At 39.9% G+C, this 17,033-nt stretch overlaps 1 protein-coding gene across 1 annotated transcript; it reads right to left on the bottom strand.

Moving 5' to 3' along the window:
- Positions 1-461: 461 nt before the first annotated feature.
- Positions 462-14,029, bottom strand: LOC308311553 (adrenodoxin-like). The gene is made up of 4 exons (XM_080758288.1): positions 13,291-14,029; positions 5,372-5,493; positions 4,957-5,086; positions 462-2,337 (listed from the first exon to the last, which is right to left on the bottom strand). The coding sequence occupies exons 1-4, from the start codon at positions 13,524-13,526 to the stop codon at positions 2,229-2,231; spliced, it is 597 nt and encodes a 198-aa protein (XP_080614414.1). The 5' UTR covers positions 13,527-14,029; the 3' UTR covers positions 462-2,228.
- Between the last annotated feature and the right edge of the window lie 3,004 nt (positions 14,030-17,033).

The raw sequence follows: 17,033 nt of genomic DNA, 5'->3' as shown, positions 1-17,033 counted from the left end.
TCAGCTCTGCTCCAGGTTGTTTTACACTCATTTTACTAAGCACTAAGCAGAGCTTAATGTAGGCTAAACAGGCACCCAAAATAAACAACCACTGAGCTCTTGTGGCAAAGAAGAAGCATGGAAGATAAGTACAAATACTTCACCTTGTAGAATTTAGATGGAGTAAACATTTTCTAACCACTGATATCAAACTTAAGACCCTTGAGCATACAAACACACACCCTGTCATTCTGACTGGCTGCTGTTGCTGCTGTGACACCTGGATCCCTGCATGGTATCTCTGCATTTCTTTGAGCCGATGCGAACGAAAATAAAAGCCTGGGTCCGAGGCTATCTGCATGGAGATTAAATTATGTTTGTTGATAAGAAGCAGCACGTGCACGGTGCACCAAGCAGCACGTGCACGGTACATAAAATACAAATAAATGCACCCTGAGTCAGAGCAGTGTCTGTATCTTTAATTTATGGTCGGTATCGCCCTCAAGTGGACAAAAGCAGCAACACCTCACAAGCAACACAAAATAAATGACAAATTGTGGTCTAGTGCGGTCTCTCAGATTCCTTCTTTGAGTCTCAGGCTGTCCATATTTAATTAAGAGACTAAGATAGAAAATAATAGTTCAAAAACACTAGGAGACATTTGTTGCACATTATGAGTTCACTTGAGACAGAAGTCACAAGTGAGACAGAAAGCTGAACCAAACAAGATTATTATTGTGTGCTTGGTAATTACAATCACATCAAGACAAAACAAATATTTGATACATTGAGGATTTAATAAAACAAATCATCTTATATACTTGAGAAAATAAAATACAATTTAGATGAAATTGACAACAGGACAAGTCATAAGACATTATTAAAATCAATATATTACTACCCATTATTGGGTAATAATGATATGGAAAAGTTACATTTGGGTCCTGACAGTTTTGAACCATTGGTTAATCTTCCCAAGTAATAAATCTATTGACAGACTATGGATGTGATCAAGTCATAATATATGTATCGACTGTGGATATATTTTCATAATTATGATCGTGGCTAGAGAATCTATAGTAAGCCATTAGTATGTAGCTTTTGTTTGTCTGTTTTGTTATTGTTCAAACATGATGAATGGAAGTTCTGACATTTTGTTGCTGCAAACTAAATATTGGAAAATGCAGACTGGGAGCCAAATTCCTCGCATTATGATCCAGCAGATAAATAATACAGGATGTTATCGACATTCTACAGTGTCCTTTAAGCAAGTTTGACAGGCAACAGGCAAGGATTAAAACGCACAACAGGAGTTTTTGGCCATTTAGTTATTGTGATTCCTGCCTTGACAGGAGTTAATAAGTCAGACTTCTTGTGTCCTGCACTATATTCTACAGAATATTAGTATGTGGTACATTACAGTTATGGTGGGAGTAATATTGTAGGAAAGTCCCTTATAGTATACAAGTTAACCACCTTCATCTCAATAAAGGCCTCGAAGGTATCAGAAGCACCTTTGACCAGACACAGGATCTGCTTGTAATTCCGATGGCGCATTAGACCGACAACGTGGCTTCGCATGCGGTTGGGGTTAGTAATGGGCAGAGTCAGACCAACGAGCCATCGGCATATAATGGCGCTGTCCCCATAAACAACACACTAGTACACAAATTGTCAGCACAGACAGGTCATGCTTGGTGAAGTTAAAATGAACATTCTGAAGTGTGAAAATGTGACCATAGTCGATAAACCATCTATCTATCTATATATATATATATATATATAAGAAATCGCCATTTCCATTCATCCAAAGGAGGCGTGGATCATCAGCACAGTCTGTAGTGGTTTCACCACATTGTGATTTGATTTGTGTGGCTTTATTCATACACTGAACACATACAGTAGTAACTTATTTATAGCTAAACAATGGTCAGCGAGGCTGTCATTGTTGTTTTTTTAGGGTAAGGTCAATTGGGAGTGCTGTCCTGTATCCTTTAGTCCTAAGAAGACAGTAAGAAGTTGTCAAATAATAACTATGCGTTTCCTGACACTGTAGTTTAAGAAATACACAAGGAAATTAAAGCCATCCCACTCCCAATATTGAGAACTGGATATACAAGTAAGCCTATGAAAAGCGAGAGTTGCCGCAGTGACTTAAGTGCATTCCCTCCAGGATTCAGCTTTAACTGACAATGACCAAACTCTCCTTAATTGTGCATATTTATTTCTAGCCATTCCGGGTTGCCGAGTTAAGAAGATCCGTCTCCACTCTGTCTGATGTCTGCGACGCTCTCCGGCACTCTGGCCACCATGCCCTCCATAGACTTGGTCAGACAGATCTGGCAACCCAAACGTGACCTACCAGAAAAGGGAAGGAGTTTATCTTTAAAATAAAGCAACACTGAACGGAGAGAGAGATTGTGGAAAAATAAAGGAAAGGAATAACACAGAATGGAGTAAGTGGACATGCATTTCTGGTTGGGGATGCGCTATTGTGTTAATGAAGTGATGTGATTACATCTTCGTTCCACACTGTGATTAACAGATTAAAAGGTATTTGCACATAGGACATTTTTTTTTCTCTCCATTAAACGGATGGGTCACATTGGGCATCACAGTACATATCGTAATTGTTACAAGTCTTTTGTTACATTTCTTGTCATTAGCTTTCACAGTGTAACGGGTCTTCCAGGAGAGTAAGGGAACCCTCTTTGAGTAGTTTCAGAATGTCTTAGTTTGTTCGTTTCCAGGTATAGGTTTCATGGTAATCACACATAGGTACGTAGAATAAGACAATAAATAAAGTAAGTAAATTACATAAAAAATAAAATAAAATACGAAACAAAATGAAGGGTAAACAAAAGACAAAGCAAAAACATGAGCACAACAGATACATTTATGACATCATTAAATGACAGAAAAAATGACAAATACAAAAATCCTTTACAAAATATCTATTCCCATGTATAATATCCATTTCAGCCAGTGTCTGTAAAACTTTTCTGTGCTTATCCTAACGGCAAAAGTAAGTTCCTCCATTTTGTATAATTATGTTTCGTACAATGGCTGTCCACTCTCCCTTCTTAGGCGGGCTTTTATCTAGCCACTTTTTGGTTATTGCCTTTTTTGCTGCCACTAGCAGTATTTTAAGAAGGTATTTGTCTGGGGTATTAAGGTCCTCTGGTATGTTACACAGATAGACACTTGTAAATTCAAATTCAATCTCAAAGCCCATTATTGCATTAAAATTCAATCTCAAAGCCCATTATTGCATTAATGTCTGATACTATTTCTAGCCAAAATTGTTGTATTCTTGGGCAGTCCCAGAATACGTGGAAGTGGTCAGCCATTGTATTATTGCATTTCCTCCAACATTTCCCTGCTTCCGGTGTCCCACTCTGTAGGCTTTTTATTTTCGGTGTAATGAAGAACCTAATCATGTTTTTCCATGAAAATTCTCTCCATAGGCCAGAACTAGTGGTTGTGGATATCATATTACATATATTCAGCCATTCTTCTTCTGTGATGGTTATATTTGCCTTTTCCCATTTAAGTTTGACATATGATGTGGAATGATTTTTAGCAGAAAATATATTCAAATATTTGAATTGAGTTTTGATATCAGTTTTTGTGTGGTTTCCCCTTTATAAGCTTCTGTAAAGATGTAAATCAGATCTGTTTCAGGTTTGTCTATTTTTATGTTTTTATCAAAATGGTGCCTTAACTGTAAATACCTATAAAAATCTTGTTTTTCCAGGTCATGTTTGTCCTTCAGATATTGGAAGCTTACCAGGCCTGTATTGGATGAAATCAGACAGTATGTTGTTATACCCTCCCAAGTCCATCGTTTGAATCTAGCGTCCATCTGGGCTGGTGGGAAATCGGTATCATATGCTATCCATTTCAATCTCTGCACTTCTTTATCTATCTTTTGGGCCTTACATTCCTTAAACCAGATGTTCAGGGGGACTTTCGTCCATTTACTTAATTCTCCTGAGTGTTTCCTCATGAGAGTCCCATCACCCAATACTGCCTGGAGGGGGACATCCAATTGATTTATTTCAATTACCTTCCATTTTGCATCATATTCCGGATCACACCAGCAAACTAAGTATCTTATTTGTGCCGCTTTATAGTAGTGTTCTAGATACGGGAGATAATTTTTTTTCTTTTTTAAAGGTCACGCGAAACATCCTTGCACACTGATTGCGATGCGTATTATTTATATTCGTAGCAATGTTTTCACAGAATGAAATGGAGCGGTGAGGATGATCCCCCGATCCGATCATTATTTTGAAAAACCTTTTTTCGTTTTTTTACAGCACCAGCACTAAGTACACCTTACATTGAGGACTATTTGAGGTTAACCTTTACACGGTTTCGGTTGTCCGCTCATAGACTGCGTGTGGAAATGGGAAGATGGAGTCCCATACCACCTGAGAAGCGTATTTGTCAATGTGAGACAGGTATACAAATACATCAGAGTGAAATATGGACATGAGTGTATTGATTTGAGCTCACTCTCTGTGTGTGTGTGTGTGTGTGTGTGTGTGTGTGTGTGTGTGTGTGTGTGTGTGTGTGTGTGTGCACTAACAGAGGAACTTTTTGTATGCTACTGTATGCCTGGTACTTTTGGAGCAGTAGAATGCTCCAAAAGACATTTTATATGGACGCAATATTCGGCGGCAGTGTGCAAACGTGATTGACATTATGTGAGGTCAATTATGTTTTTCCGTGCTAAAACATTCGCTCCGATATACTGTACGTCCCGAACAGGCTGTGTGCAAAAACCTTAAGTATTTCTAATCTGATTACCTCAATAGTATCGTCTACTATACTCTAACCAGCACAATGTGTGACTACTTTCTGTAGCTGGGAGACCACTCTGATAAATCTGCATGGTCTTTTTTCGATTAATAATATTTTTTTAAAGAATAACCTCCATCTTAAAACCTGTGCATGCGTGCGTCTGCTTACGTGTCAGTGAGACCATAGGCGAGGTCCAACATATCCATCTCTTCGTCTGTGACCGGCCCCAACTGTTTATACACCTCCTCATCAAAGATCAGGTGACACGTAGAGCAGGCCAATGTCCCCTCACACGCACCTACACACACACACACACACACACACACACACACACACACACACACACACACACACACACACACACACACACACGTTAATATGCAATACAGAGTAGAGATAATATATTTTATGCTGCATTCACATGAAAACCTGCTGGACGGCACGGAACGGTAAAATGTCCTGCTCCCGTCCACTTAAATGAGTTCCGGTTTTCCGTCTACCGCTTGCCTGATTCCATGTGAATGCAGCATAAGTGACGCTGTGATTGCTGTGTGTGTATATGTGTGTGTGCGTGTGCACATACCAAAGCCATCAAAGTCTAGGTCTTGTTCTATGACAATGTCAAGTAACGATTCACCAGGAGATCCTTTCACTGTGATCTTCTCTCCATCTCTGTTTATAAAATTCACCGTCACTTTGTTAGACCTGAAAAACACACAGTGACAGAGAGCGACAGAGATAGTTCAACAAGAGGAAGGAAGGCACTGGAGCAACTCAGACAGTTTAAGCCCTTTTAATTAACAGGTTGCAGGTAAAAAATTACAACGTTCTGATGTATCTGTCACATCTTCGTCAGGTCATAGCCCGAGGGGCTAGTACACACATGGTACAGGGGCAGGCCCTTCAATTAACCAATGTCACACAGCTGGCAATAATTGATTCATACTTATTTTTCCTGTGGAGCACTCAAATAAAGAGAATAAAAGGTCTACATTTTAGATTATAGATAAACAATACAAGACAAATATGAGAAAGATAAGACAGATAACAGTACAAAAGTTTAAAAGACGTCTGTGAAGTTCAAGTACACCTTTCTAGTTTAAGTACATTTGATATTTTTAAAATATAATAAAAAACGTGTGTAAGGCAGAAGACCAAACATATGTTGTGGACGACAAGAGCAAGCCAGCAGCAGAGGTGTGGTAGTTCAACAAGTCAGTCCCCCAAAACAAACAAAAGCCAAAAGAAACTGCAGGCTTTCTATTCCTGAAAAGTTGCAATGTGATAATGGAAGCTATCGTTCTCATGGTAATACAAATCTAAATATAGAAATAAATTAAAAATCTTGTTTAAAAAAGAAACAAAATCACTGGACTTTAGCATGGTAATCACATATAAATGGGTGAGACAGTGTAGTGCCTCAAGTAACTATAGGATCCTAGGTAAACCAAGGACCTACACTGTACAGAGAATGATGGTACGTACGTTTTTATTTTAATAAATTTAGACCCTAAACATAAAACAGCTAGATAAAGTGCCCCTCGGGGCACAGGTCTCCACCAGGGCAGGTCAGGTTATGGCCTCCTGGTGGCGCATTTCTTCTTAAATCCACCAAAAATGTGTTTTGCAAAAATCCACCTGTTGGTGGTGCTATAACAGGCCAATGTGAAAAGGATGGGATATATTCCTCAGCCTAGTAGGAAAGTGAAAGATGTCACGAAAATTGCACGCTGCGTTCATGATTTGAGGCTTTTTGTTCAAAACGGGCCAATCCTGCCAACTTTGAAAGCCAATGTTAGCCAATTAGGATGGAAGGAATATGAAATCAAACCAACGTAACAATACATGAGAACTGATCATGGTAGCCATATCTTGGTCAATCGGTAGCATCATAGCATGATGGTTCATCCCTGCAGGGGGGCGGTTTTGGATAACAATAAATAAACTTGGTTTCACTTTAATTAAAAGCCACAGTGCTTTGAATAGAGAGAACAGCTGGTTCTCTGCATGAATACGTATATTAGGCTGCAGTATGTTCGTTATCATACGTTGCAGGTGAACGTATTCACTGCCAGTCAATTCTGGGAACCCATCAGCAAAAAAGGAGACTTTTCCCCTCTTTTAATTGAGCTATTGAGTCTGAATCTGTCTTGAGAGATAACAGTCTTGGAGATTAACCATAGAGCATATCAGCTTTTATTAAGTGTCATGAAATATATGCTGGTGTGAAGCTAACCATCCCATTTCTGCAACAAAGTAATTTGACCGTGTAGTAGAGTATATCCTGGCCATATTTCTACATGCTGAAAAGCTTAAAAGATGAATAGGAAATCAACGTATTTCTTGAATAGTGCGTTGGTCAGGTCAGAAAATGTATTATGCGACTGTCCCAATTTGAGTTTGTTGGTCCCTACACTAACAGTATGCATAGTATGCCACGGCAGTTTTTTGCACCACAGTTCAATGGTCAATCCTCCTGGCACGTAGCAGAGAGACATACAAACTGTGTGATTCAGCAAACATTCCTATGGCGTTCTCCTGTGGGACATAGCCAAGGATGAGCCAAGGATGAACATACTTCAACTACTTAGCTTTTACCAGCTGCGGCGGTAAAAGCTGCTGCCTTGATTTATCAAATTGGCTTAGTGGCCTTGTGGTTAGAATATCCACCCTGAGACTGAAGGCTCATACATAGTCTGGATTTTCGGTGGTGGGGTGACCACCGAACTACAACATGACGTCACGAGCCGCGGTGAAGAGCAAACCACCGCCACCGCTCCAGCCCTTCTCTCTGTTTTTACTCACCACCGCTATTTCAGCTCCAGTGGTCAGCTCACCACCGGAGCGGTGGTCACCTCACCACCGAAAATCCAGACTATGAATAGGCCTTGAGAGGTTGGGGTTCACTTCAATTACCAGCAGACGTACTGTATACCAAACACTATTAAATAAATAAATAAATAAATAAATAAAACTATTAAAAGAAATGGGACCAATACATGCCTCCTAACACCAAACGTTGGAATGGGGTAACTTGGCCCTACGACATATTACTAATAATAATAATAACTTTATTTGTATAGTTTAGTGATTTAAAAACAAACAAGTAGTTAACTTTAAAATCAATTCTGAACACAACTGGTAACCAGTGCAGTGAGGCAAGAACAGGAGTAATGTGATAAAATCTCCTGGTCTTAACATCATGTCCAGGGGGTGTACTTCTACATCAAGCTGCCTCACTCACGCTACAGAAACAGATAAGACATCATTGACTCATTGTTGATTGAAAACCATGTGTATTTTATCCGCTAAGTGTAATTTCCCTTTGCAAAGAATTATATAAAACATGACCCTACAACCTACACCACTTCCCCATACATCAGGGTTTGTCCAAAGTGCGGCACACGGGCCAAATGCGGCCCTGGGACAAATTGTATACGGCCTGCAGCTTCAATCATAACTGAATAGAGGGTATGCGCATGGATAAAGTGAGTGGCAAAGTGTTTGTCAGATTTGAGGGGCATCGGTGGCCTAAAGGTTAGAGAGGACGTTTTGCCGTGTGTGTGTGTGTGTGTGTGTGTGTGTGTGTGTGTGTCTCAACGACCTTTGCCATCGGACAGGAGTCCAGCTAAAATGGGCAAAAAACAACGAAAATGTGCCCATCTCTGATGGATTAATTACAGACTCCAGCGTGGTAGTGAAGGCTACCCTCACCCACCAGGGAGGGGACACTAGACTACAGGAAGAAACGGCAAGAAGGGTTCTGCTTAGCACGAAACAGACTGAAGCCAAAGAACATTGGCGTGGCCTTCGACTGCAGGGAAAGTTGGCCTGTGTTGATTCAGCTGATCACTCTGTTTCACATTCGATGTACAAAAATGCTGCTATTGGGGAGGATGTTATAAAAAATCACCATCAAAGCAAGACTACAAGTATTACCAACCAAGTACAATCTGTCAATCTGGTATCCCGACACCCACACTCCACTCTGTATAAACCATCATGATTCTGAACACCACCTAGAATCCATCGCACACATAACAAAACTTATATATTGCTCGCCACGACCGGATTGTTGACCTAGTGTCTGATGCAGTTCGAAAGTATGTGCAGCAATGTATAAACATTCAAGAGTGTTACCAGATTGGTTTAGCTGTGCATGCGATGTCTTTGCTAACATCCCGAATACACCTGATGTTGTCTTTGTTGACACCAGACACAAGGAGGTCCTGATTCTGGAGGTGGGCTGTGTCTTTGATTTCTACATTTCTACATACACATGGACACATGTACGTGGGTATGTATGTATGGATGCTGTTACATTTGGATTATATATTTATTGCAATTACTGATGGGGGTAGGAGTAAATAAGTTTTTACTTCTTCCTACTCCTTTTTGAACTTCAGGTGCAAGATCTATGATCACATTGTTATATTTTTTCTTATTTCATTCAAAATAGAAATATACATGCATTGTGGTTATATATATATATATATATTGTTTTTTCTTACTTGACTGTCTTACTCGAAGGTTTCAAAATAAAGATAATCAAATCAAAATCAAATCAAAACAGGCATTCCAAGATAAATATTCTAAGTATCAACCATTACTTGGAAGCATAACAAACTTGGGGTATCGCTGTAGATTTGCCATACTGATATTCGGAAGCCTGGGCCATGTGCATAAACTGACCATGAGTGGCCTAAGAATAGCTGGCATGACAAAAAGCAAAGCCAAACAACTTGCCAAATACTGTTCTGTCTCGTCTGTTATAGGCAGTTTGTCCGTGTGGAGAAGGAGGTGCCATGTGTATCCTTAAGTGAACATGAACTGTCAACCCTGTTATATTTGTTTCCTTGTAAAATTAATTGTAATTTGTGGATTCAAATAAAGAAATCGAAATGTATGTGTGTGTAGGGTGTTGAAAAATCATGTCATGCCATTCAACTTTGATTTAATTTTGTCAAATCTAAAAGCTTTTCTAGATAATGCTTGTTTTGGACACTGTGGACAGAGTGTCAGGGCCAGCCTGCCTCCACTGACGTCAGTCCACGTGAACAGTGTCAGCCAGGTTAAGGGCAGCTAGCGGCAGAGCTTACAAGCCTACAAACAACACAAGTGTTGAGGAGCTGAGTAGCAAACCAGCAGTGGTGGAGTTAAAAATGTACTTGAGTAAAAGTACAAAAGTATTGGTATTAAAATGTACTTAAAAGTACCAAAAGTGGAAAGTACTCATTGTGCAGAATGTCCCATTTCAAGTTTTCAAATGTATAACAATCATTTGTAAATAGCAGATCTACGAGCTCACAATGTGCTCACAGTGTGCTTGTAGAACCGAAGTGCATGCATGTATAATTTGTAATAATAATACAAATGTACAAAGTAAGTAGTAACTTTGTACATGATGAAGACCTTGTTGGCAGTTGCCTTTTTAATTTAATAAAAGGCGTTCCTCATTTTAACTTTGAGTGCCCGGATCCTCTCTTTTTATCTACCGGTATGTCTTGATCCCGTTTTTGATCTGTGCGAGCACCTTTTTATCATTATCACGTTTTGCTATCTCCGTTGAGCACCTGGTTAGTTCCTCTTTTTCTCTAACTAGTAACTAAAGTTGTCAAATAATAGTGTAGTAAAAGTAGAATATTTGCCTCTGAAATGTAGTGGAGTAGGAGTATTTTGACATACTCAAGTAAAGTACAAATATCTCAAAATTGCACTTAAGTAATGTACTTAGTTACACACCAGTGGAATCATTCATTGCACAACAGTGTGTTTGGCCATGAGAAAGACCAGCCTTGGACAAAGGAAGCATGAACTGATGGATGGCATGGCTCTGGCCTTAACCCATGAAGACCTGAGACCAGATTCTACAAAATGTCTTATAAATCATGAGTTTTCTTAAAATCCTATGATTCTATATCAGTGGTTCTCAAACAATTTCATGTCAAGGACCCCCAGAATTATCTGTATTTGGCCGCGGATTCCCATCTGAAAATATGTTGTTCCAGGGACCCCCACCCCCCAGAAGAAAATATTTGAGTTAAAAACGTTCACTGTGAAAGAATATATATTCAAAGATTTGCGCACACACACTATTTTTCAAAAATAGCAGATGTGCAAGCTCTGAGCTTGCACATCTGCTATTTATCAACAGCTAAAGTTTAAACTAAGGTTAAAGTTATGAGGTGACAGATGCTTGGACTGTTTGGACACCCCTAGTTTAGGGTATTGGTCTCTCTGTCAGCCATCTTTGTATATTCAAGTCATTTCTCATATCTGTGGAATTAAGTCTCAGGACTTTCTTGTGTAATCCTCAAATTGCATGTTCAATCGTTCATGTTATTGGGCCCATGAACGCTATTCATTTCATTTCATATGTGAACACACGCAAATGCCGCAATGATAGTCAGCTGCCAGCGCGTTCATGTTATTGGGGCAATCCATCCCAGAATGCACTCTGTTCCTACCCAGAAGGAGGAGTGAAATCGCCTCATGCGCTTTTGAGCAACTTAATGCAAGTTGGATGGGAGGAGAAATCCGGTGACGTCTCTATTAATATATACCGGTACTCTAACTAAGCAATGGACTCACTTACTTCCTTGAGTACATCAAGGACTGTATAAAGAGGACAAGAAGCGAAGACCGTAAGGGCACCGCCATGTTGATCACATGGTGCTCCATGGAAGGAAAGGAACATGCATTGCACAGTTGCAGACCAAGGCTGCATAAAGCCCATTGCGCATGTTTCTTTCCTTCCATGGAGCACCATGTGATCAACATGGTGGCGCCCTTACGGTCTTCGCTTCTTGTCCTCTTTAGACAGTCCTTGGAGTACATGTTCTCAGTAAGACAGCCCTCCCCCTATCCACAAGGAGGAGCAGTGCACCAAAGCATTATGGGAATTGTAGTCCAGGAAAGAAGTGAGCCCATTGTCACTTCATAGAAACTGCTAAAATCAAAAATATCTAAAACCACATATTGCACATATAAAGACCCCCAGGGAAAGTCTTCTAAACGTCATTAACATATATTTAGCAAAAGGGTCACAGTGAAGTGTCCCTTTAGAGGTAGTTTAGCCATAATATATATATATATATATATATATATACACACACACACACACACAGGTATATATATATATATATATAATATATATTCCAAACTCACCTCAAAACCCACCTGTTTAGGCAGGCATATGGCTGACCTCTGTGTCTTCTGCTGCAAGCTTAGCCGCAATTTGCAACGCTAGATTTTTTTATAATGGGATGAATCTAGAGTTGCAATACCCTCCATTGACTCCCCACTCATCCAATTTGGTTTGCGATCTGCTTGTCTTAAACGACGTTAAACTCACCAACATTGCAGCTGTAGTCCAAGCTTGAATTATCCTCTTTCAACCTGCCGAGCTTATTTTTCATACAAATCCACCGTAGACATGTTCTGACTGAGCAACTTTCTGTCAAGGCATCCTCTGGAGGTGATTATGTTTCTAAGTCTTGCAGTTTGGAAGCACTCGTTTTTGTTAATGGGTCGCGCTGCTGCCTCCTGCATTATGTGCATTCAAAACAGGTGGTACGCAGGGCCGTTCAGTGACATACGACGAGTGCTTCCAAACTCCAGCACTTAGAAAAAGAATCACCTGCACAGAATTTCTTGACAGAAAGTAGCTCATAACATGTCTACGGTGGATTTTTATGAAAAACAAGCTCGGCAGATTGAAAGAGGATAATTCAAGCTTGGACTACAGCTGTGATGTTGGTGAGTTTAACGTTGTTTAAGACAAGCAGATCACAAACCAAATGGGATGAGTGGGGAGTCGATGGAGGGTATTGCAACTCTAGATTCATCCCATTATAAAAAAATCTAGAGTTGCAAATTGCGGCTACTGCAAGCTGTGCCCTAGTTTTGTTTTCCTTTTAACTTTGTTTTTGTATCAACTGTTTTTATTTTTAACCTGTACGGCGACCTTGAGTGCCCTGAAAGGCGCCTTATAAATAAAATGTATTATTATTATAATAATGGATGACAGACATACTGTAGTATAGGCAAAACACAACCTATATTATAGTTAGACATGACATTTAACAAACTTCCAACATTAATATTAACTTCCTTTTCAAACTTGCATCTTTAAATAATTGTTTTAACATCAGGTTTTGATTGATTGGATACTGTTGGCCTTGAAACAAGAGTTCAAGACAAGTATATGTAAAAGTCTCACACACTCTATAAAATACATCTGTGATAGTCTTGTTGATCCAAGGCTATGGGGTTATACTGTATTAGTCAAAAATGTAAACAGCAGTACGTGCACAGTCAGACATTCAACCTATAGTGAGGCTAAAAGGATAACACACAAAAACATCCTGGTTTCAATAAACCCGTAGCCCCTCTCGGGACCTTTGGTTACCTTTTCTGTATTTGGGAGTTGGAACATCGGTCCCACATACAGAAAAGGGTACCGAAAGGGGCTAAAAAAACCCTCTAAGTTCCTCTCCTTACCTAAGGGGCTGCGTGCTGGTGGCGAAGCCCCTCTGATGCTGGGACTGGGTGCTGCTGCTAGGGTTGAGGCAGCCCCTCTGCAGCTGGGTGCTGCTGCTGGGGTTGAGACAGCCCCTCTGAAGGTGGGTGCTGAAGCCTCTAAGACACCCGGACGCCGCAGTGCTCTTCGCCGCTGTCCGTAACCAACTTTCTCGCACCAGCAGGAGTCGTCTGGTGGCCGCCGTCACCAAAGCCATTTTGCGAAACAGAACAAGTGCAGTTGAATGGCCACACAAAACAAAACGAGCAACACTAGTAAAGGTGCAGCTAGGTTGAACGGGTGTTTAGTGTGAGTGACACAGTCCAACTCTGAACTTGGTACTGGTGGTGGCTAGCTAGCTGCTTTTAGCTTCTTCCACGGACCAGTCACACAGGCTGTCAAGAAGAGTCACTTTCATTGCATAACAACTTGCGCGGCCGCGTTCACCTGCTTACCGTTACTCGGGCAAACAAACAACACAATAGCACGTCCGAACAAGTAAACAACACGCCGATCGCGAGCTAGCTCACTGGAACAACAATAAACAAAGTTAAAGCTTTTGGAAACTACAGGTGGGATGTTATGATTGTCCAAGTTAGTTCCTGAATGGAAAAACTATAGCCTCGCGTCATAGATATATGCCTCGCGTCACCTTCACCCAACGGCGTCACCACCAGTGTTTTTTTTGGCGAATCTTAGAGCAGTGTCTTTTTGGCAAGTCTAAGCTAGCAAATATAATACTTCCGGTGGACGATCTCTTCAAAATAAGAGTACCCTCTAGACTAGAGTAAACCCACTTGTGGTGCAGCTACAGCAAAGGTAAATATAATAAGTTGAGGGTGGCATATAATGATGCTCTCATCTATTTGTAAACAGTGGTGTTCCTACTCTGGATGCTGCTCTCAGGAATCTAATGTACAGTTTTATGATGAGGTTGAATGACTCAAAAACGAAATCATAATGACTTTGGCTTTGACTTTGCTCCCAAGAAGAGTAGCATCAGGTACTCCTCCTGTTTCTGGAAACACTGAGTGTCTGTATGTGTTATTAGATTTTTGTGTTTTTGTTGCTGTTTTTTTCTGTTGTTTTGTCCCCTGTATAATGTATTGTTGATTGTTATGGACCATGTAGTCCCATGTAGTATGGGACAGTACAATACAGTATTGTACAGTAGGCTACCGTATAGTACAGTATGGCACAGTTCAGTATGATAGTACGGTCCAGTATACTACAATACAGTAGTACAGTACGGTACATTATGGTACCGAACCGTACAGTACAGTACAGTACAGTATTCCCACTAGGTTGCCACATTTACGACATCCAAGCAACTTGGTATAAAGAAACATTACCACTTGCCATGCTTTCTTTTAGACGGAAATAAAAACAAGCAAAACAAACAAGAGGGCCACTCAGCCAGGTTGCCAAGTTTGCACTTTCCAAGCAACTGGATATATGAAAACATCATGGGTTGCCATGTTTGCTTTTCCAAGTAAACAAAACTAAAAAAATAAACAGTATCGCCCTCCCGCTATTGCCTTCTTCCCATTTGCGACGCGTGGTGCTAGGATGAGTGTGTCGAAGGTCCGTAAAATTATAGTTGAAATAAAGGCTAGCGTGACTGTAATATCTCACCACATAGACAGCATTTTTAAGTCAAAGCTGACCGTTCAATTATTTATTTAGTCCGCCAGGTGGAGCCAGAGACAGCTTGGTCCTCTACTATAGGGTCTGGGTCCTGTTATACAATTTGAATGTATATTCTATCAAATATGTATCCTCAGTTGTATATTTGTTCAAAAATCTCTCCTTTAGTAGTTTATCCTTGTCTTAGACAAAATGATAGACAAGTTCTATATTAGTATTTCTCCTTTTACATAATTAAGATATAGGCTAGTACTTATTTTCAACACTGCTAAAGGCAAACTTAAGTAGTAGCCTACTGTCTGTAACTCAGTTCACTAATGCATTGAAGTGGGGCTTTGGCTATTAATCAATAATCTAGGCTGATCAATGAAGGCTGTTGAGGTTTATGGCCAAGGCAGGATATTTATAGGAACGGCTTGTACCTCAGACTCACTCAGTTTACACAGATCTGAGCAACACTGCTGTCCCAGGTGAGACACACACACACACACACACACACACACACACACACACACACACACACACACACACACACAGACATACACACACAAGCTGAGAGAGATATGGCAGGGACCATAATACATATTGTATAAAATTGAGTTACAGATAAAAAACCTTTTTTTCCACATTTTTCATAAATAGCTTTTATAGAATTGTTTGACAACTCTTATCATCAGTGCTGTGTAAAGTAGTGGTTTTAGTTTGTTTTCTTAAGCATGATCTGTTCTATTAATATGTTGTATTCATGTTCATGCATGTACTGTATTTTCAGTGATGTTTCAGTTGAGTCTCGTGCACAGAGAACATGACACAGGCAGTATCACATACGACATGCACGCTCAAAAGCTTAATACACACATACTATATTGGACACAGACGTCAGACGTGACCAGTTGATATGAGACAAGGACAAGAACAGAACGGATAGGAACAGAACATGCATCTCGAATCGACGTCAGTCTTCGATAAAGTAGTAGTAGTCACCATGTGTGTTCTGGATGAAACAGATAAAGGTCATGATAAACTGTGTTTAATAATGTGTCTGTCCATTCTCGTGTGTGCAGGATGCTGAAGTTTGTGGCATTGTGCCTGGTTCTCTCAGGTAATATATCCAGCTCTTCATTGTTTATTAAGAGATATTCACCAAACACAATTTAGTTATTCTGTTTTTTAATTTTTTTTTATCTAAGGATTTCTTTCCTCTTTTTCTATTTGACGTGTGTACTAAAATGTATTGATGGCGTGGTAAAGATTTGGCAGTCAAATGTTGGCCACTGTGGTCATGGTCTTTTCTTCTTCACTTAGATTTGATTAACCTTCAATTCAGTGTAACTGGAGTTCACTCAAATCTTAAGAACATTTAACCGAAAGAGGATTGTAGCAACTAAATTATATTAAATTATATTTTGTAATTGATTGATGTAGTTTGTTAAAGTAAATAGCTGTTCAATCTGGTAAATGTTTTGTATTGCTATGTGTTTTAATAACTAATTTGGAGGCTGCTGTCACCAGAAGTGTATAATAGCCTACAATGTTATAAATCTGGTCACTGATTAAGGGTTATGAATGTAAGGAAGGACATTAGTCTTTGACCTGTATTAGTCAAGTATGATGATGCTCTTGATTTCTTTTTAATTCTCCCCTCGCACTCATCTTTTCTTTCAATCTTTGTACATTTTTTCATCGTTATTCTATACTGTTGTTATAGCTGCTGCATTGTCTGAAGAAAGTCAAACCAAAATAAGTACCGTCTCTTATGTACCTGTACACAAGATATAGACCTAACAATAAAGTACAACCTTGAACCTTGAAGCAAGAGCTGTTATCACAATTAGATTTAGATATATTCTTGTTTTATGATTGAGCAGCACACAAGCGGCGCAAAAGCCACTCCCCAGAGATTATAGTATGTTCAATCCCTAATAAATCAAAGGAGTGTGTGCATACGCGTGCGTGCACACACGTACACGTCTATGTGCACTATTACACGACTTAGTGCACATAGACGTGTACGTGTGCACGCACGCGTATGCACACACGCACACAGTACAATGACAACAATTAGGTCTATTACACG

This window comes from Protomyctophum bolini (assembly GCF_963924005.1).
Source record: "Protomyctophum bolini genome assembly, chromosome: 24".
In the NCBI taxonomy this organism is placed as follows: Eukaryota; Metazoa; Chordata; class Actinopteri; order Myctophiformes; family Myctophidae; genus Protomyctophum; species Protomyctophum bolini.
This window is presented reverse-complemented; position numbering and strand designations above follow the sequence as displayed.

What these genes read in the sequence shown, in the direction of transcription:
- LOC308311553 (XM_080758288.1), bottom strand. Translation starts at nt 13,526, where the DNA reads ATGGCTTTGGTGACGGCGGCCACCAGACGACTCCTGCTGGTGCGAGAA. An exon ending in ACCAGCACGCAGCCCCTTAG is followed by an intron (nt 5,494 to 13,290) that starts GTAAGGAGAGGA and finishes TGTGTTTTTCAG; the next exon opens with GTCTAACAAAGTGACGGTGA. An exon ending in CCTAGACTTTGATGGCTTTG is followed by an intron (nt 5,087 to 5,371) that starts GTATGTGCACAC and finishes GTGTGTGTGTAG; the next exon opens with GTGCGTGTGAGGGGACATTG.